This window comes from Ipomoea nil, unplaced genomic scaffold (assembly GCF_001879475.1).
Source record: "Ipomoea nil cultivar Tokyo-kokei standard unplaced genomic scaffold, Asagao_1.1 scaffold1617, whole genome shotgun sequence".
NCBI classification, from domain to species: domain Eukaryota; kingdom Viridiplantae; phylum Streptophyta; class Magnoliopsida; order Solanales; family Convolvulaceae; genus Ipomoea; species Ipomoea nil.
The window spans coordinates 1148378-1169577 of NW_017618045.1; the positions used below are offsets into that span (position 1 = coordinate 1148378).

At 32.3% G+C, this 21200-nt stretch overlaps 1 protein-coding gene across 1 annotated transcript in view; it reads left to right on the forward strand.

Annotated features, from left to right (window-relative positions):
* The window catches only part of LOC109191093 (serine/threonine-protein kinase ATM-like), a 22669-nt gene extending 3106 nt beyond the window's left edge, over nt 1-19563 (forward strand). Inside the window, exons 2-9 of the mRNA XM_019341664.1 lie at nt 15710-15789; nt 16837-16917; nt 17089-17178; nt 17310-17372; nt 17561-17701; nt 17797-17853; nt 17967-18093; nt 19038-19563. Of these exons, the coding sequence (XP_019197209.1) occupies nt 15710-15789; nt 16837-16917; nt 17089-17178; nt 17310-17372; nt 17561-17701; nt 17797-17853; nt 17967-18053 (599 nt within the window). The 3' untranslated portion in view covers nt 18054-18093; nt 19038-19563. The remainder of the gene's footprint in view (nt 1-15709; nt 15790-16836; nt 16918-17088; nt 17179-17309; nt 17373-17560; nt 17702-17796; nt 17854-17966; nt 18094-19037) is intronic.
* The last annotated feature ends 1637 nt before the right edge of the window (nt 19564-21200 follow it).

Here is a 21200-nt window from a genome sequence, read left to right on the forward strand (position 1 = left end):
AATTTATTAAAAATGCCAACTCAGCTGCCACGTAAGCAGATAACCTGCTAAAATTGAGGGTAACCTGCTATCAGGTGAAATTGCACATTTTTGGAGTGTTCAGTGGCCTAATTGCACTTTTTTTTTCGTTCAGTGGCCTAATTGCATTTTCAGGTTACGTTCAGTGACCAATTTGAACCTTATTCCTTATATTAATATAGTCCAGGGATTTTGTCAATAATTTTGCTATATTTTTTTTTGCTCACTACTCTAATCGGCAGTTTTTTGCCAAATTAAAATGTAATTTTTTGCTCTAAAGTGAATTCGTTTTGCAAGATTTGATATTTAACTTCAAGATGCTTTTTATTGGTTCTAGAGATTGTGTTTTGTGAAATTTTGCTATGAGGAAACATGTGAGCACAAGTTTAAACCAATGGATCATATTACAATCATTCTGTTTATTTATAAGTTTTATCCTAATTGTATTTTTTTTATGGTGTATACTTAATCTCATCGGTGTATTTATTTATGATCTCATTAGTGTTGACTATGGGTAGGTGAAGGGAAGGAACCCAAGGTAAAGACTATTCCAATAAGCAACTTGAAAATTTTGATTGGATTATTGATACTTGGACATTTTGATTAGAAATTTCATAGATGATATAAAATTAGGGTTTTAAGAATATCACAAACGTATATCAATATATCACATAAAAAATAATATAGAATTAAAATTTTTAGAATTATTTCGTTTCTCCCATAAATCCCCGGAGAAAAAGGGCAATAGATTCCACGCATAAGCAATGCAAGCTACGACCTAGGGCTTCCACCACTGGTTACCAGACCACCAAGAAATTAGGAACGGGTCATTAGAGTCCCTGAGAGACAAACTAATAATATTTTAAATATTCGGAGTAGAGAGTCAAAAGCTCAAAAGAGATAGTTGGCAAAGAAAAATGGCCCACATGTCACAATAACACACATAAAGATGACTCACGTAGCACAAAAATCAAGATAAAGACAACATTACCGGAATATGCGACAAGAATAAAAAAGATGTTGCATGCATGCACAAGAAGCATAGGAATCAAGGAAAAGACGACTAGCATGTGATGAACTGATATAGTATGGCATTAGTAGTATAATATTATAAATTATTTTCTTTTCTTAGTCATGAAATTATATAGTATGAAATTTAATTGAATAATGTATGACTTTGTTTAATTTAGTCATTTTATTTGAGTTTGACAAAGTTTAACTCTTATATATTTAGAATTGGTAAAGTTAAGAATGAAACTTATTTTGACGGTATTCCAAGCCTATGTTAATTAGAATTAGTTTATATTTGGATAATTGTTAGCTTAAATGCACTTAATAGACTTAGGCTCTGTTTGGCAAACTTAGCTGAAAAGCTATAAGCTAGGAGCTGAAAGCTGAAAAAGAGCTGAAAGCTGAAAAGCTATAAGCTCGGAGCTGAAAATTGAAGAGCTGTTAAGCTAGCTGTTATGATTGAAGGTGTTTGGTAAAATTAGCTTTTTGATAAGTTGATAAATGTAAAAAGACTAAAAAGGACATATTCATAAAATTTAAATTAGTTTGTTTACATATTAAAATTTAACATTTTGTCTTTAAAAAAATTAACATTTTGAAATAAAATTATTAGCATAATCATGACTATGAAAACTTATTGCGGATGAGCTTAAGAGGGAACATGGTCAGGTTTAATTTTGAGCATGGAATATTCAACCATGCATGGCACAGAGCAAAGGCAGCCAGTACTCAAAGACAACTCAAGAAGCACAAAAATACAGTTGTTAAGAAAGATAACTCATACATAGCACAAGTTTCAAGTTAACATTATAAGACAACTCAGAAGCTCGAAATAAGATTGTCACATAAAGGTGACTCACATATCACAAGCAATTTGAAAAAAACTTTAAAATTGGAGCCCACTCCTTTTTGCTTAGATTGTCAACTCAAAACTACTTTAATTTCATTTTCTATTTCGCAATAAGTGGACAGATCATCTCTGCAAACAAATCTCTGTAATTTTGTACGCAAAAATTGTTCCAAAGTCTTGTTGTTGGTGACATAAGATCTTTTTCTTGTCATCATTCAAACTCTTGCTATTGGTAAAACCTTGTTGCTAGGGCAAACTTTTGCTGCTATTAATCCTTCTTGTTGATGACCTTATCGTGATGTTTGTAGCAAACTTCTATTGTGTTGAACACTCTTGTAGCTTAACACACAACGAATATTTCAGTGATAAAAACATATTATTTAGGCCTACAAAATGAAAAAAAAAAAATGGAGTCTAAATGCTAATCTTATTTTACATTTTTGTATCATTAAAATCTATTTACACTTTATACCTAACAACCGCTTAGATATATAGATAGTGTCAACATTTTAACATACACGAGAGATGCATGCATCCTATAAAAGAAAATATAGTGCTAGAACATTGATATATAAGTAGTACAGTCATTTTGAAGTATTATTCTGATTGAGTTTCATTACCAATTTGGATTGCGTCAAAGTGAATTTATATTCTCCTATATAAGAAGATGAACTTTATATATTTATTTATACACTTAAAACAGATAATGGGTAATGATGCATTATTGATTTCAAAGTGTTCCCACACATGAAGTTGGGAAAATATATATTTTTTTTTCTTTTTTGAAGGGAAAAATAGGACATATATTAAATAATCACCGAAACAATATCCTCTGGGGTATATGCATCAAACCAGATAAAACGAACGACTAGAACGACCCACCTCCATCTTAACTAAGATGTTGGCTAAGATGGCATTATATTATAATAATATATTATTATAAATTGTTTTATTTTTTTATAGATTATGAAATTTGACTGTCTTTGTTTAATTTTTAGTCATTTTATTTGGGTTTTATGAAGTTTAACTCTTATATATATGTTTAGCAAGGTTGCAAAAATCGCGCCTAGGCGCTAGGCGATAGGAGGCCGCCGCGAGGAATGGCCTCGGCGGCCTCCTCCGCGGCCGGCCGGTTCGGCGAATTTTTTTTTTTTTTTTTTTTTTTTTTTTTTTTTTTGAAAATGTCGGAAAACTTTCGGAAGGCATAACTTTTGACTCGGTTGTCCGATTTGGTCCACTAATTTCTCAAAAAAATACTTCTTTAGCTCTTAAAATTTAGTTTTTTTATGTATTTAGATGGTTTAAACAATCTTTTGAACAATTTTACAACCACTTTTGTAAATAGTTTCTAAGAAATAATTATGGAAACCTTATATTTTAGTACTAAATTTTAAAATTTTAAATTTTAAATTTTTTTTAATTAAAAAAAATAAAATAAAAAATAAAAAAATAAAAAATAAAAAATAAAAAATTGGCGCCTAGGTGCCGATTAATCGGCGCTAGGCGCCCCCTTGGCGCCTAGCGTTTTTTGCAACATTGATGTTTAGAATTGGTAAAGTTAAGAACCAAGCCTACTTTGGCTGTATATATATTCCACGTCTATGTTAATTAGGATTTCACTTCAGTTTATATTTTGACAGTTAGCTTAAATGCACTTATTAGACTTAATATATATTGAAGTAACCATTGACTATGAAAAATTATTGCAGTTGAGGTTAAAAGGGAAGAAGGTCAGCTTTTGAGCATTAAATATTCAACCCTGGCACGAAGTGAAGACAATCGGTATGCAAAGGCAATTCAGGCAACACAAATATACGATTGTCACGTAAAAGGCGACTCACACAACACAAGTTTTAAAATAACGTTAAAAGACAACTCAGACAACACAGAATACGGTTGTCATGTAATGATGACTCACAAAGCACGACTTTTAAGAAAACGTTACTATAAACTTAAATTACTCAGATAGTCGGTATGCAAAGGTAACTCAGGCAACAAGAAAATACAAGTGTCATGTAAAGGCGACTCTTACAACACAAGTTTTAGGATAACGTAAAAAGACAAATTAAACAAATTATAAACCTTTATAATTATATAAAGGCGACTCTTACAACACAAGTCTTAGCGTTGATAGTGATCAGAAATCTTAAACAAATTATAAACCTTTATATTGCTCAACAGGACTGATGGTTGGTTCCTTTAAACTGATAATAATGTTAATCAGTGCTTAATTAAGTAATTTGTAAAACAAAAAAAAAAAGTTAAATTCATACCATCTAAGAAGTTAAATTAGAGTAATAAAGTTATTTTTTACTAAAAACTATGGCCTATTTGGTAAAATAGTTAGACATCAATCAATTTTGACTTGTTTGACCATTATTAATTGTTTGGTTTGATTAAAAAATTAATATAAGTGTTTAGTTAATTAGCTTTTTGTAACTTTAAAATGCTAAAATTCAAAAAGCAACTTTTTCAATTAGCTCTTTGAGAAAAATAATTATACCAAATAACTATCATCAACTAACAACCATTTACCAAACATGGCATATATACGTACATGTAACATGTATATGATTTAGGATACTAAATATATAGGCCGGTGTAGGTGTGTGTGTGTGTATATATATATATATATATATATATATATATATATATATATATACATATATGAAACTAGTTCTTTTACGCGCTTTGCGCAAATGAAATAATATTCAATGATTATTTTTAAATAAGTATTTCAAAGTATATCAATGCAATATTATATCGGAGATGTTCATGCATAGGTAAATAAATATTAAATTTGTTTATTTAAATCAGTAATTTAAAGTACATAAATGTAAGATAATATATGAGAGAATTGATTTTATTGTCACTAAAATAAATGTTTGCAACTTTGTAATAACACTAGTCTAAATATTTAGTCTAAAAACGATAGTCTAAATAAGTACTATTTTTTGTTTAAATTTCTCTAATTCTTCTTAATTCTCTTTTGGGTAGCATTGTCATTGTCTTTATCTTCAGTACATGTCCTTTTATTTTATTTTTATTTTTTATTAGTAGTGTATCATGTGCAATTGGGTTACTAGTGGTAGCATAGATGGATATATCGTACAATGAGATTATGGTGTAGGAAGCTTTAGATTTGCCATGTTGTGTATATGATGAGATCTTAGTTGTACTATTAACTCTTTATCTTACAAGCACATGTTCACAATTCCGTTTTCATAATTTTAGAACTATATATTCATAATTTTTGAACTATATATTCATAAATATAAACAGTTTTGGAACCGTGTCCACCAGCATAATTTGCACAGCATATACATCGTGCAATGAGATTATAGCGTAGGAAGCTTTAGATTTGTCTTGCTGTGTATATGACTGTGATCTTAGTTGCACTATGAACTTTTTATCTTACAAGAACCTATTGATATTTGGTAGTGGTAGTTTCCCCCTACATGTTTCATGCATTGTGAGATGTGTGTCGTAGGTTATCATGTGAAAGTATTGAACAAAATATTAATATTTATTATATTTGTATATAATATTTGGTAAATAAATATATATAACATATTTTATATTATAATTTTGATATTTAATTACAAGATAATGTAAAAAAGAAGACAATGGATGTAGTGAATATAATAAATTAATAAATTTGAAAGTAATGAATCTTTGAATTGTAGAAAATAAAGATAATATAACTAATGAAATTATATCTCTTTTTAATTTTTTTTTATAATAAATAATTTTTTTTTAAGTAAAGGCATTATAGACATCTAATTCTAAATTAATTAAATACATGTGTATTATTTTTTGTTGTAGCTGCTACTTTATTTAATTTAATAAGAGTAATAAAGTGGCGTACATACTTTTCATCAACAATAATGAAATCATTGATTTTTTTTTAATTTACATTCGTTGTTGAGACAAATATTTTTGAGAGTTTGTTAATGCCAATTGTTACAATTCCTGTCAATAGAGGATGATAATAATTAATTCAAAATATATAGTTACAATAGATATTGTTATAATGATATAGTAAAAATTAACTTACAAATTTCTTTAGAATTTTTCATGCATTGATAAAATTCTGATGTGTAAGCTTGTTCAATTGGAGCCAGTGGGTTGTCAACATAGTGAATTCGTTAGAAAATGGTCCTACCGTTTTAGAGTCCAGGTGTAATTGTATTTGTGATCAACAACTTTGTAGTTAGGTCGCGCATGCCTGACAATGATGTAAGAACAATTTTGTCCGATAAAAAAATAATAGTATAATATTTGTAAAGTAATGTACAATTGTACCATTATAAAAATACATACAAAAAATATTAATACCATAACGACCTAAACCATACCAATAATGCAAAAGTATAATTGAAATATTAAGTTTTATTCAAATCTAAATAATAAAAAAAATTAATTAAATGAAAACAAAAAATTAACCTAATTTTGTTTTTTGAGTAAAAGACATTTTTAGTCCTAAATTTATAGTGGCTTGGACAATTTTAGTCCTTTATAAAAAAAAATTTTGCCATTTTATGGACAGAGTTATTGTGGCGAGGACATTTTTGGTCCTCTGTCTATATTTCTGTTAGATAACCGTCTGAGAGAGGGGTAATTACGTCAATTTAGGCTATCTCCTTCTATCTATTATATCTATGTGTGTTTTGTTTTCTTCTCGGTCATAATTCGAAGGAGTCGGAGAGTCCAAGTTGCAGTTGTACGAAGAAATTGCCGGAGAATCGAAGTCGCCAAACAGGTTACTAATCAAATAGATAGAAGGAGAATCGAAGCCGCCAAACACACATTGATATAATAGATAGAAGGAGATAGCCTAAATTGACGTAATTGCCCCTCTCTCATACGGTTATCTAACAGAAATATAGATGGAGGACCAAAAATGTCCTCGAAATATAGATGGAGGACCAAAAATGTCCTCGCCACAATAACTCTGTCCATAAAATGGCAAATTTTTTTTATAAATGACTAAAATTGTCCAAGTCACTATAAGTCTAGGACCAAAAATGTCTTTTACTCTTGTTTTTTTTAAAATGTATAAAAATCAAATGATTTTTAAAGTTCTTGATTTATAATCTTTGATGCTTAACTTTGAATGTTATGTATTTAGCCGGACTAATTAATTGAACAAAGTTTATGTTAAATTATATATTATATATTTTTTAAAATATATTTTAACATATTCGTAGTATATCAATATATGTTTAACAATTATGCCAACTTTAATTGAGATGAGGTTCGAACCTAAGACCTTTCTTATAGAAATTAATGAGTAAGTTAAAAATAATAAATAGTTAACGGAATATTCTGTTACTAAAGTTTATACTAATGGAATTTAGGTTATTTAAGGGAAGAAAATAATATAATAGAGGATAAATAAGAAAAATCATTAAAAAAATACTAAAATCAAAATAATATGAACCATTTATTTTAAGAAACAATACTATCAACATTTTTTTTTGTTCCAGTTAAGGCCTTAACATTATTGGCTCTTATTATAATTGTAGAAAATGTAGATGTGGATAGATAGATTAGGAATATATATTTTAGGATTACTAGGATTAGGAAAATATCTATATAATAATATACATTATGATTAGGGGAAACATACCCATGCACATGTTATATTAGGATAAGGAAAATACTGGCTCAATATAATTTTCTTAAGATAACTTGGATTAGGAAACTATAATATCTCTAAAATAATATTTGTAAAATATTTTCTACATAATATAATTAATTTGATAAGAGACTAGTACAAATTTGGATCATATAATAAAATAATTTTGAAGGTATTACTATCAAAATAATAATAGCAAAAAAACCGAGTATCACAATCTATCCCTTAAAGAATGCTTCGTCCACGAAGCTCAAATCACGAGCTAAATCATACCAAGGATAGCTAAAATCATACCAGAAAATACCAAGTGTTACATGAATGACCTTAAGAAATGTTTCCTCGCGATTAAATGTCATCTATCATCAAGCTAGTCAATTGAATCTCACTCTTGATCGCGGTTTGGTTACACTTCATAGACTTAATCAAAGTTCCTATTATCTCCTCCATCTTCCCTATTATTGTTAGTCATTTCATTTGCTATTTGTTTTGTTATTTGTCATAACCAATCTTTGTTTGGACTAGATTTTAATGAGAAAATTGTGCACATTGTGTTTGACAGACATAAACTTAACTCCTATAACCAATCCTTTGAGAATGCATGATATCCGGTGTGAGGATACTCTCACACAAATCTCACCACAAAAATACTCTCATCAAAACTATATTTGTTCTGCATGCATATAATAGCAGCTTTTCATCGTTTTAGGTCTCCTGATGTTTCTTCAGGAAATGCATGCCTTAGCTCCACAAATGGTTCTTTGGGAAATTCTTTAGCTTTACAAGATAGCTTTTGTTATTCCTCCTTACAAGATTAGCCAACCCATCTTTTCATCGTTTTATCAAATCCCAGCTTTGCAAGACAAAGCCCAATTTAGTGGGTTTATTAATTTCCAAAACATAGCAATATAAGCATCAAAAGCGCAGAGCTTTAATGGACAAATATAGGGCTTCTTTGGTTAATGGTGAATCCGCCAAATTTTGACGAATCCGTCATTTTTAGCGTTTTGACTTCAATCAAAACGCTGAAAATATTATTTGGTAAATAGCGGTTTGGAGCAACAGATTTGCTCCAAATTGCCAAGTGCCAACACGCTGTTAGTAACAGCGTTTTACAATAGCGTTTTACAATAGCGTTTTGGGGAAAGAAAGATCTTTTCCCAAAACGCCACTATATTATTACAAAAAAAAATAGTAACTATAAATAGAGTAATTAAGGCTGCTTAATTACAGGAGCCTTTGCGCTCTTTAACCTTCGAAAAAGAGAAGTCATACTTCTCTTATATGGAGGAGCTCTGAGCTCCTCTATCTAAGTTACCGATGTGGGATCAAATGATCCCACATCTGTAACTCTAATTTTTTTTTTTTTTTTTTTTTTACATTTGTATATATATATATAAATTTGTTTTGTATTATAATTAGTATTATTATTATTATTATTATTATTTATTTATTTATTTATTTATTTATTTATTATTATTATTATTATTATTATTATTATTATTATTATTATTATTATTATTATGTATAACCTTTAGGTCATTTTACATGTTAACCGCTAATCTAAACAACTAATTTTATCAAACACGTTTTTACAAACCACTAACACAATTCGCTAGTCAATCCCGCTAACACAATCCGCTATTTGCTAACCGCTAACACAACCCGCTACCGCTAATCGCTAACCGCTGATTGCCAAACAAGGCCATAATCCAAAAACTATATATTGCTTTGAACATTTCATGAATGGTTTTAATTTCATCCTTAATTAGTAGGGACAATGCAAAGATAGTCATTACAATCATCATGTTGGGTTTTAATATGGAAACCATTTATCTTTATATCTCTAATAATGCCAAGTAAGTTGTGATTTGGCAATGTCGAAAATTCATTTCCAAAGCGGTCTTTTAGATGAATGGGACATGAAACCATTTATTTAAAATGATAACTAGGATGTTATCGAACTACATGGTAGTTGGCAAGTACTTAATACAAAAAGGAATCTAACAAAAATCAATATAAGAAATATGCCATAAATTCCATTTGTGGCCATCTAGGTAGAAATCTTCAATTGTAAGAGGTTTTGCATTATCATATCATTGTTTACCTCTACGTGATAACTATTTCAGCCTCTACCATATTTGAAGACACTTGTTTCTCTTTGATTTCTCATTTAGGGAACTCTGATATAGGTCTACTAAGGGATAGTTATGCTGTGGAAATGTGTTCGGTAGATCCATAATTTCTATACTGTAGATTCATAATATATATATATATTTTTTTTGAAAACATAGATTCATAATTTTATTTTTCACTTGTTGTTAACGAGATAGATCCATAATTTCTAAGATGTAGATCCATAATTTCTATATTGTAGATTCATAATTTCTGTACTGTAGATTCATAATTTATGTACTGTAGATTTATAATATCCGTAACAACAAATGAAAAACAAAATTATGAATCTACATTTTCAAAAAAAATAAAATAAAAATGAATCTAAGTATAAAAATTATGAATTTACCCCTGTATTCACCATGCGCATGGTAACACGTTTCCTCAGCATAATTTGTGGTCTACTAAGTGTTTGGTTGTAACATGTTTTGGCCCAAAGATCATTCATTCCATACCTATTGCACAATCGTTATATCCTACACCACGGCGCACATAGCACTGTGCGCCGCGCGCCTCCCAAAACGACGTCGTTTTGGGGTAGTGTTGGGAGGCGCGGTAGGAAGTTGCTGAGATTATGTGTATTTGTTCACAACGTTATGTGTATTTGTTCACAACGTTATGTGTATTGGTTCATACAGTTATGTGTATTTTTTTATACAATTATGTACATCTGAATCAGAAAATTTGTGTGTATTATGTTAAGAGTTGATGTGTATTATGTTAAAAGTTTATGTTTATTATGTATTATGTTAGATTATGTGTATTATCTTTTAAAAAGAGTATGTATATTTTGTTATATAATTATGTACATTCATGTATAACATTATGTGTATTCTAGTATAACATTATGTACATTCTTGAACAGCGAATTTTTTTTTTTAAAGAAAAAACTATTGCCATTCATTGGGGCGAGAAATTTCAAAAAAAAAAAAAAAAAAATTAAAACGACGTCGTTTTGTATCTGGGCGCATAGTGCAACGCGCGCCGTGGTGTAGGATATAAATTGCCCCTATTGCATGCATTACCTCCGGTTGGGCTTCCTTGCCCATTAACCATGAGTCGCGTTGCTTTTGTCCAATCGTTATACCTTACACCACGACGCGCGTAGCACTGTGCGCCGCGAGCCTCCCAAAACGACGTCGTTTTGGGATGCGCGGTAGAAAGTTGCTGTGATTATGTATATTTGTTCATATAATTATGTATATTTGTTCATACAATTATGTACATTTTTTATACAATTATGTACATTCTTTTTATACAATTATGTACATCCGGATCATGAAATTTTTGTGTATTATGTTAAGAGTTGATGTGTATTATGTTAAAAGTTTATGTTTATTATGTATTATATTAGATTATGTGTATTATCTTTTAAAAAACAGTATGTATATTTTGTTATAAAATTATGTACATTCATGTATACAATTATGTACATTCATGTATAATATTATGTACATTTTTGAACATGAGTTTTTTTAAAGAAATATTAACTGCCAAACACGGGGGCAGGAAATTTCAAAAATGAAAATAAAAATTAAAATGACGTCATTTTGCATCTGGGCGCACAATGCAACGCGCGCCATGGTGTAGGATATAAATTGCCGCTTTCAATCGTTATATCCTACACCACGGCGCACATAACACTGTGCGCCGCGCGCCTCCCAAAACGACGTCGTTTTGGGAGGCGCGGTAGGAAGTTGCTAGGATTATGTATTCGTTCATACAATTATGTGTATTCGTTCATACAATTATGTGTATTTGTTCATACAGTTATGTACATTTTTTATACAATTATGTACATTCTTTTTCTACAATTATGTACATCCGAATCAGAAAATTTGTGTGTATTATGTTAAGAGTTGATGTATATTATGTTAAAAGTTTATATTTATTATGTATTATGTTAGATTATGTGTATTATCTTTTAAAAAGAGTATGTATATTTGGTTATATAGTTATGTACATTCATGTATACAATTATGTGTATTCTAGTATAACATTATGTACATTTTTGAACAGCGAGTTTTTTTTTAAAGAAAAAATTACTGCCATTCACTGGGCGGGAAATATTTAAAAAAAAAAAAATTAAAACGACGTCGTTTTGCATCTGGACGCACAGTGCAACGCGCACCGTGGTGTAGGATATAAATTGCCTTCTTCAGCGGCAAATTATGCCCTGGAAACGTGTTCACCGTGAATGGTGAACACAATGCCAAACGACGTCGTTTTTAGGCAAAAAAAAAAAATAATTCGCGGATGTGGAGTTAACGGCGCGCGTTGATCAAATTATGAATTTTCTATAACAGAAAATTCATAATCGCATAACAGAAAATTCATAATCTCATAACAGAAAATTCATAATCTCATAACTGAAAATTCATAATCTCATGGTTCCAAAGTGAATGTGTAGGCATGGTTCCAAAGTGAATGTGTAGGCATGGATTCATAATTTATGAATGTCCGTGATTTCGGACGGGAATGTGTAGGCATGGTTTCAAAGTGAATGTGCAGGCATGAATTCATAATTTATGAATGTCCGAAATCATTGTTCACCTCAAATTAAAGTGAAACCGCAAAATGTGAAAATGAAGAAGAAAAGTCACACAATTAATTAAGAAAAAAAAAAAGATAACGGTGTACTAACACCGTTGGAACCGTGTTAACCATGAATGGTGAACACGACGGTTCCATGACATAACGCTCCTTCTTCAGCATCCATAATAGTGGAGTTTTTTTTTTTTTTTTTTTTTTTTTTTTTTTTTTTTGTTTGGTGATTTTTGAGGAGTTTTTGTAAGTGTGATTAGGAGAGAGAATGTGAAAGGAAAAAAAAAAGAGAAAAAGAGAGAAAAAAAAAGGTACTGAAATCTGACACATTAAAAAAAAAAAAAAAAAAAAAAAGTAAAACCCATTACAAGAAAAATCACGAATCGCGACGGAACGTAATCCGTTGTCAATTCGTGACGATTTTTGCAACATAACGTGTTCTGTCGTAATTTTGCATCGAAAATGGTGACAAAATGAAATCTCGTCGCCATCGCTCGCAACGGATTATTTCCGTCACGAAATGAAATACGACAAGCCTTGAGACTACCGAATAGATTTCGTTGTAAAAATGAAAAATTTCGTCGCAAAATGCGATTTGCAACGAAATTTTGTGTTTTCGCGATGAAATTTTTTCGTCGCAAATTGTGAATTTGTTATTTTTTTTATTTTTTTTTTGTGAACGCGACGACTGGCGCATGTAAGGCTGCGCGTTTGCTATGCGCAAAATGCGCACAAGAGCTCGATCTTATTCTCCATTTATTTCTCTTTTCTTGAAAACAGAAAAAACTCTTCATTTGTAGAAGATAAAAGTTCATTCTCTCACCACTTTCTCTCTTATTCACTTCATCACGGGACTTATAAAAAACCAAGAAATATCTACTGGTGTAGATAATTTTAAACTGTCAACTAAAAACTACTTTAATTTCAGTTTCTATTTTCTGGATTCATTTCAATTTCATTTCATTTTGTATTTTGAAATTTTAAAATTGTCAATCTATATTTTTTTGCTATATTGAAAATGAGTCATTTTCTAGAAAATATTTTCCTTTCCGGTGTTTGGCTACGCAACAAAAAACTGTGTTTGTGCGTTTGGTTCATTTTCCAAAAAATGAGTAGGAAAATGAAAATAATTGAATACTTCAAAATTTTAATTGTTTGATACTTTTGATAAAATCCTTTTGTGAATAATACTCTTTTGATATATATATATATATATATATATATATATATATATTTATTTATTTATAATTATGAACAATTTTAGAACCGTGTATACCTTACTTGGTGGACACGATTCCACAGCATAATTTGACGGGTCAATAGTACTCAACAATAAAAAGAGTCTTTGAACTTCTCAATACTTGCCCACATTGATGGACAGACAATTATGTTTGTAAAAGGAGCATTGCTCCTCATGAGCTCATTTTCCAAACATTTTCAATGTGGGATCAAAATGATCCAATATCATTTTAAAATAAGGATGACAATGGATTGGGTGTGGGTCGGGGAGGGTAACATCCATCGCTCGACCCACCTTATATTTTCTCCACCCACCCCTACCCCCAACCCTCATCGGGTGGACTTTTTCAAAACCCGCCTCCACCCCTATCGGGTGCGGGTGCCCACTACGGGTACCCACCACTTATAATCTTGTTATTTTTTTTCAAAAAAATAATATTTAAATTACCAACACATAATAAAATAATAAAATTAATTAATTATATAAAACATAAAATAATAGAAATATTTAAATATAAAATTAAATTGTTAATTTTTAAAAATAAACTTAGTAGTTTAAATATAAAAATAGTAAAAATTTACTTGAAATTATAAAAACTTTTATAAATAACTACATGGTGGGTCGGGTGAGGTTCTAGGCGAATTTTGTACATAAAACCCGAATCCAACCCGACCCACCGCGGGTTTACTTTTTTAAGACCCACTCCCGATCCACCACTCTCTACCACCCAAAAAAATCCGATCCATGCGGGGTGGATATCCACGGGGCGGATTGAAATTGCCATCCCTATTTAAAAAGGGAAACTCGTGGCTACCTTTTGTCTTCTTCTTAATTTTTTAATTTTAATTTTATTTTGTATATCGTTTTGTTTGAATTATTATTATTATTATTATTATTATTATTATTATTATTATTATTATTATTATTATTATTATTATTAGTTGCTCAGTAATTTGCTCAACGGTTACCCCTCCATTTAAGGCATGTCAAAATCTAAAATTTTTAGGGTATTTTTGTTATTTTCAACTTAAGATCACAATTTGAGTAGGAATAAAGGGTGTTAAGCCCTAAGGTCGATCCTAATTCAGAGTTATCATCCTCATCCTACCTTAATTTGAAGAGGAGAACTGCGAATTGAGATCGATTTTAGGGCTTAAATCAATTTATTCATGTTCAAATTGGGATCTTAATTTGAAAAGTGATGAAAATACCAATAATTTCATATTTCGACATGTCTTAAACGAAGGGGTGACCGGCGTGATGAATTTTGACACTAAAACAATGGTCATGGATGAAAATTGGTACTAAACAATAATCGTGGATAGAAATTGGTAGGAATTAAACATATAGACCAAAACTGTCATTTTGTGTATACTGGTGGGATCAAAATTTGTATTTGCTCTAATTATATATATAGCTATAGATAGAATAGATATACCATCACCTCTCTTTTTTTTGGTAAAGGCCTAGGGGATTTAACTAATCCTTGAATTCGTGTAGCAATTTCGCAAGCGTCGAACAGAAGATGAAGGAGTCCTTCCGGAGGTTGAAAGAGACGACGAGTTTTGCCCAAGGTTGGCGAGGAAATCAGCACCCTAAACGTGGGAAACGAAAGAATGAGTGATCCGGCTACCGGCGACGAATCCACCGCGAGAGAGTCCACTTCTGCTACCAGGTTCGTCACGCCCACCTCTCTCTATTTATTACTCCGTATAACTTATTAATATTTTAATTTTAAAACAATTGACTGGTTCCGATCACCGCCGCCGCATGGAAATTCACCGGTTCCAATTCCTTGGCTCTGACGCTACCGCTCGATGGCGGATTGTACGGAGGATAGATCGAAGGAAGAATTGCTTTGTTGTTGAACACGTAGAATCCGCTCTCCAGCAGCGGTAGCGTCAGAGGCGAGGATTTGGAACCGGTGAATTTCCATGCTGCGGCGTCAGAGGCGGCGGTGATTTTTTTTTATTTTTTAATTTCAATTGTTTTAAAATTAAATTTTGAATTTTGTTTTTGTTCTTTGTTATGTACCTTTGCTTATGTAGCTAGCCAGATATAGGGCATTTGGTTGGAATATTATATTACCTTAGGGAATGTTGGATTCCTTGTTTGGTTTAAAATTAAGGTATGTAAATAAAAAAAATTGATTAAAATGCCAAAAGCCTAATGAAAATATACTCAGTTAGGCATAATTTTATAACTGAAAATATTTCCTTGTCTACACATGAAGACAGGGATAACTTTCTAAACACAGCACTGGATGAATATAAACAATGTCTAGTCATTGGAGATAAATATGATGTCAGAGTGGTAAGTACTTTAGAGATTCTGATGTTTGGTTCCTTAAAAATTTTGATTTCCAGTAAGTTGGGAAAACTTCATAAATCATACTTTAGAGTTTCTTTCATAAGGGTGTTCAATTTTGACACTGTTATATTTTATTTGCCAAGGTCATTCATTGTTCTTTTCATTGTTATGGGCTTCACTTCATTGCTCTGTGCCCTATCACTATGGGTCATATTCCTGTATCCTTTGTCGCTTCTGCTCTGTTTCACCTCTACTGTTTAAAGCCTTTTTAGTGTTGGTCCTAGAGTGTTTGTGTTGCCATGTTAATGATGTTATTTTGGGATTGTTTGTGTTTAGCTCCACCCTTGGTGCTTTTATCTTCATTCCCGAGGGTTGTGTATAAATGTTGTCTTCCAAAGCCATCGGACACCGTTATCCTCTAGCCACATCCATTTTTTTTTTTTTTTGGTAGTTTCAAGTGAGGTAGAGTGTTTGTTTTAATTCAAGCTTGGAACTTTTAGATGTTCCAGCATAAGGTGGAGTGTTGAAAACAGGAAACCTTAGTCCTATTCTTAGTAGGAGTGGCTTAGCTCAATGTTCCTATATATATATATATATATATATATATATAGGAGCTCTCATATATTTTTCTTCTGCCTAATTGGTGGGTGGTTGTTATTCACCACTTACCAGACCTTTGAATCTCTCAATTTCAACAAAATGTAGTCCTGTAGGAGATGGTGAAGGGGAAAGAGTAGAATGGATCTTACTGATACTATCCGCACAAAGCAAAAATTATTCACTTTGTAATCCAACACAAAAATGTTTGTATGAGTGCATTTATTGTGAAATTGATAATCTTGTGAGTAGTGTATAGCATGGCAAAGTAAATATTATGTGAAATAAGTTAATTTTTATTGTTCAGTTTGAGAAGGAGGTTAACTATACACATTTTAAACATTGCTGCTTGCTTTTGTGAGATAGAAATTTCTCAGGGTACTTGCTACAGGCATCACTGTTCTTTGTTTGTATGGGGGATTGCTAGAATATTGACTTGCTTGTGTTGTCCAGGTATTTCGTCTTGTTTCATTGTGGTTTAATTTATCAACTAGATCAATTGTTGTTGATAGCATGCTTTGCACAGCTAATGAGGTATGCTTTCATATTTATTATTTAATCATTTATTGATTAATTAATTGATTAATAGCTTTTGTTAGTGACCTTCTTTGTGGCATCCTGCTCAAAAGCTGTATGCTTTATATTTCATAAGTTGTCTTGTCATTTAACATGGTTCATCATCAATATTAGCAATTGCTTTTTCAGGTTCAGTCGTATAAGTTTGTACCATTGGTTTACCAAATCGCTTCAAGGATGGGTAATACAAAAGATGGTCATGGGCCACAAAGCTTTCAGGTATGAATATAAGCTACCTGAATCTTCATTCTTCTCATTGCATGACAATACAAATTAGAGTAAATTATGTTTTGGTCATTTTATGAGAAACCAATCTGGCTAATTGGATATTATGCCTTACATTTGTGTAGTTTGCATTGGTTTCTCTGGTGAAGAAATTGGCTATTGACCATCCATATCATACAATATTCCAGGTACATAAGTTGGGGGAATGCATTTTCATCCAGGGTATTTACTTAGGCTTATTGTTCAAGTAGTAAATTTCTTGTTAATGAATCTGGTATAGTGGTATACTGTTTGCGCCAAGTAAATTTTGAATTTCCTATAGCCATCTTTTCTTCAGTCATCCTCTATCTAAAGTTTGTCCCTTTTATGCTTTTAGCTGCTAGCTTTGGCAAATGGTGACTGCATTAAAGATAAGCAGCGCAGTAAAAATTCCTTTATGGTTGATATCGACAAAAAAGTTGCAGCGGAGAATCTCTTGAAGGAGTTATCTTCTTACCATGGAGCAATCCTTAGGCAGGTATAGGGCTCATTCGCATTTTGTTTGTTTGAGTTACTTTCACTTTTTCTCATATTTCTGTTTGTCATGAATTGGCTACTTTTTCCTTGGAATAGATGAAGCAAATGGTTGAAATTTACATTAAACTTGCTGAATTGGAAACAAAGACAGAGGTAAACCATTGCCTGTAATGTATTTTCTTTTTCAAATGTTCTCACCTTTACCTTTCTTCTTCAAACCCTAGAAGGTTATCATTCTTCAACTATTTATTGCATTTTGTTAGCAGGATACTAACAAAAAGGTCACTCTACCAAGAGATATCCGCAGTTTCCGAGCGTGTCGGCTTTCGGCGACGAATCCAGGTTATTGTTGAGAACTTGAACCACCGCGAGGGAGTTCACTTCTGCTACCAGGTTCATCACGCCAACCTCTCTCTATTTATTACTCCGTATAACTTATTAATATCTCTACATAAGCAATTCGTAAAAACAAAATTCAAAATTTAATTTTAGAACAATTGAAATTACAAAAAATAAAAATCATTGCTTCCGATCACCGCCGCATGGAAATTCACCGGTTCCAATTCCTCGCCTCTGGCTACCGCTGAAGGGCGGATTGTACGTGTTCAAGAACAAAGCTACTCTTCCTCCGAACTATCCGCCATGTTTTCTGTTCTATGTTTGTGTTTCTCTGAAATGTGTTAAACAAAGCTAGTTGTACACATCATCAACTTTTCTTCCATTCTTTCTTTGTGCTTTGCATATGAGAGAGAGAGCCTAAGCTCTCTCTCCACCATTATTTGCACACCCAAAGGCAGTGAAGCACAAGGGACAACAGATTGATGGAGGAGGATATTTGGGTGCTCCTCCATCAATCTGTTGCCCCTTGTGCTTCATTGCCTTTGGGTGCCAAATAATGGTGCAGAGGGGCTTAAACTCTCTTTCTCATGTGCTAAAGAATGGAAGAAAAGTTGATTATATTCGCAGGGCTGTACAACTAGTTTTGTTTAACACATTTCAGAGAAACACAGAACAGAAAACATGGAGTATAGACTGCAGGAAGAATAGCTTTGTTGTTGAACAGGTAGAATCCGCCCTCCAGCGTGGTAACCTCAGAGGCGAGGAATTGGAACCGGTGAATTTCCATGCTACATGTGATTTTTTTATTTTTTTAGGCCCAAAATTAGTAATAAGACAAAGTAGGAAATTGTTTAAACTTGTGAGGATTGTCATTCTGCTCTGAAGGCCATTTCAAAAGTTTATAAAAGAGATATTATTGTGAGAGGTCGCTCTCGTTTCCACACTTTCAGAGGAGGAAATTGTTTATGCAATGACTATTGGTAGTTTTTACTTTGCAGTGTTGAAAGCATTTGGTACAACCGTGCAAATAAAGAATGATCAAGACCAATGTTATTAACAGGATACTATAGAGTATTGTAGTTCAAGTTTTGCATTTTTAGAGTGAACTGTATACAATGCAATCAAGTAGTATTGAATATGGAGTTAAAGCTTTGCACTCGGATATAAGCTGTTATGACAATTTCTGATTTTCCAAATTTGGTGGATGGCATCTTTTGTAGGACATTTCACTTTCCACTTCTGCATTATCTGAGCTTCTTGCCAGGTACTTAGTATTAGTTAAGTTCTTCTTAACTTAATGATTCTGGTGATATTCTTTTGCAGTGTTGTGTGTACCAGTTCAACTGTTAAGTTTCTTATGTAAATTCCAGCCATGACTCGTTACTTTTTAAAAATAAGTAGAATGAAATACTCAAGAACCCCATACAAGCTATCAACTAAAAAGTTCAGGAGGAACATAGCTGTATAGTTGTGTATTGCCAGATGCCGTGGGGCTCTAAAGCTGAATCGCTCCTTTTTTTTTTTTTTTTTTTTTTTTTTTTTTTTTTTAATGATTTTAAGATACTAATTAGCGATTTCTTGGTAAAAACACATGTTTTTCTTCTTTATTTCTGTTGAAATCCAGAGTTAGTCTTGTCAATAGAAATGGAAGAACCTTGATCAAATAAGGAGCAAATTTGCTCCATTTCATTTGATTGTTTTCTCATAGGAGTTCAATAGGGTTTCCTAAGGAAACACAACTTACCCAATGAAGGTAAAAAATCAGAAATTTGAATGGATTTATGATTTGATTCCTGCATGTTTCCCATATACCAAATGGAGCCTAGCTTCTTGCTTTAAAGGGAATTAACAGTGGATTTTGTTGTTCTCTGTTGCCTTTAAGCTTTGGACTCGTCAGATTTAATTGGCTTGCTTGATTGTTTTTGGTGTCTTTGCATTAAAATCGCTTGCTTCCCCTTCATGTTGCACCTACTAGGCTAGTGATGCTATTTGTCAACTCGTGCCTGCTGAAATCGCACACATGGTGTGTCTATCGTTAGCGTTTTCCTCCTTTCAGTTGGATATTACCTGTCCAAACTCACTGTCAGTCAATCATGGGATTTTTTAATGATCTCCATCGAAAATATGATCAAATAAGCTTTAATAGATATTTGTTTCCTGGTCTTATTCTTTGCAGCTCAGCAATTACAACTCCTTCGAAGGAGTTTTATATTGCAAACCACACTTTGATCAACTTTTCAAAATGACTGGTAGCTTGGATAAGAGTTTTGAAGGTAAAAGCAATTATCGAGTTCCGTTTCACCTATAATTACTAAGTCTTGTTCGTACCTCAAAGCTTATTCTATCCCTTTCACCACCTTGTGCAGGGGCTCCAAAAATGGTGAGGGAAAGAGCTGCAGATCAGGTACTAACATCTAGTTTCTAGATGGTTAAGGCACAGCTATATTTTTGTTTTTGCACCATTTGTTGTGTTGTTTTGATCAAATTTCTGCTATTACTTATCGGACAGGGACACAAGCAGCAAAGTTTCAAGCCTGTTTGCGGGAACTCAAGATAAATGCGTTGCTTGCAAGAAAACAGTTTACCCCATTGAAAAGGTAAGATATTGCTAAATGTTATTAAGCTAGAAAAGAAAAGTTGGTTTAAGATCACAAAAAGAATGGATCCTGTATTCCTCTTTTTTTGGGGTGACGAGGGAAACTCGCAGCCACTACCTGAAGGTGTGCTGCCCCGCCTTGTGACTCTAGCCGGCAAAGGATCACGAGGTGAACTAGTTAGCTGACCGGCTCAAACCAAGAAGGTTGGGATTCAAACTCGTGACCTTGTGATTACAAGTCGATATCCTTAACCATCTTGGCTGGGGGTTGCCCCTTTCCTACCTGATTCTTGTGTGTGCCAAATGGAGCACAAATGTATAGGTACATGAACCGATTTCAATCAAAGATCCTAATTCACGTTGGATGTTGTTTCTTTCTATAGGTAGCGGTTGATGGAACATCGTACCACAGGGCTTGCTTCAAGTGCAGTCATGGCGGCTGTGTGATCAGTCCATCAAATTATGTAGCACACGAGCATAAGCTGTATTGCAGGCACCACCACACTCAGCTGTTCAAGGAAAAGGGGAACTTCAGCCAGTTGGATACGAGCGAGAAATCTAAGAA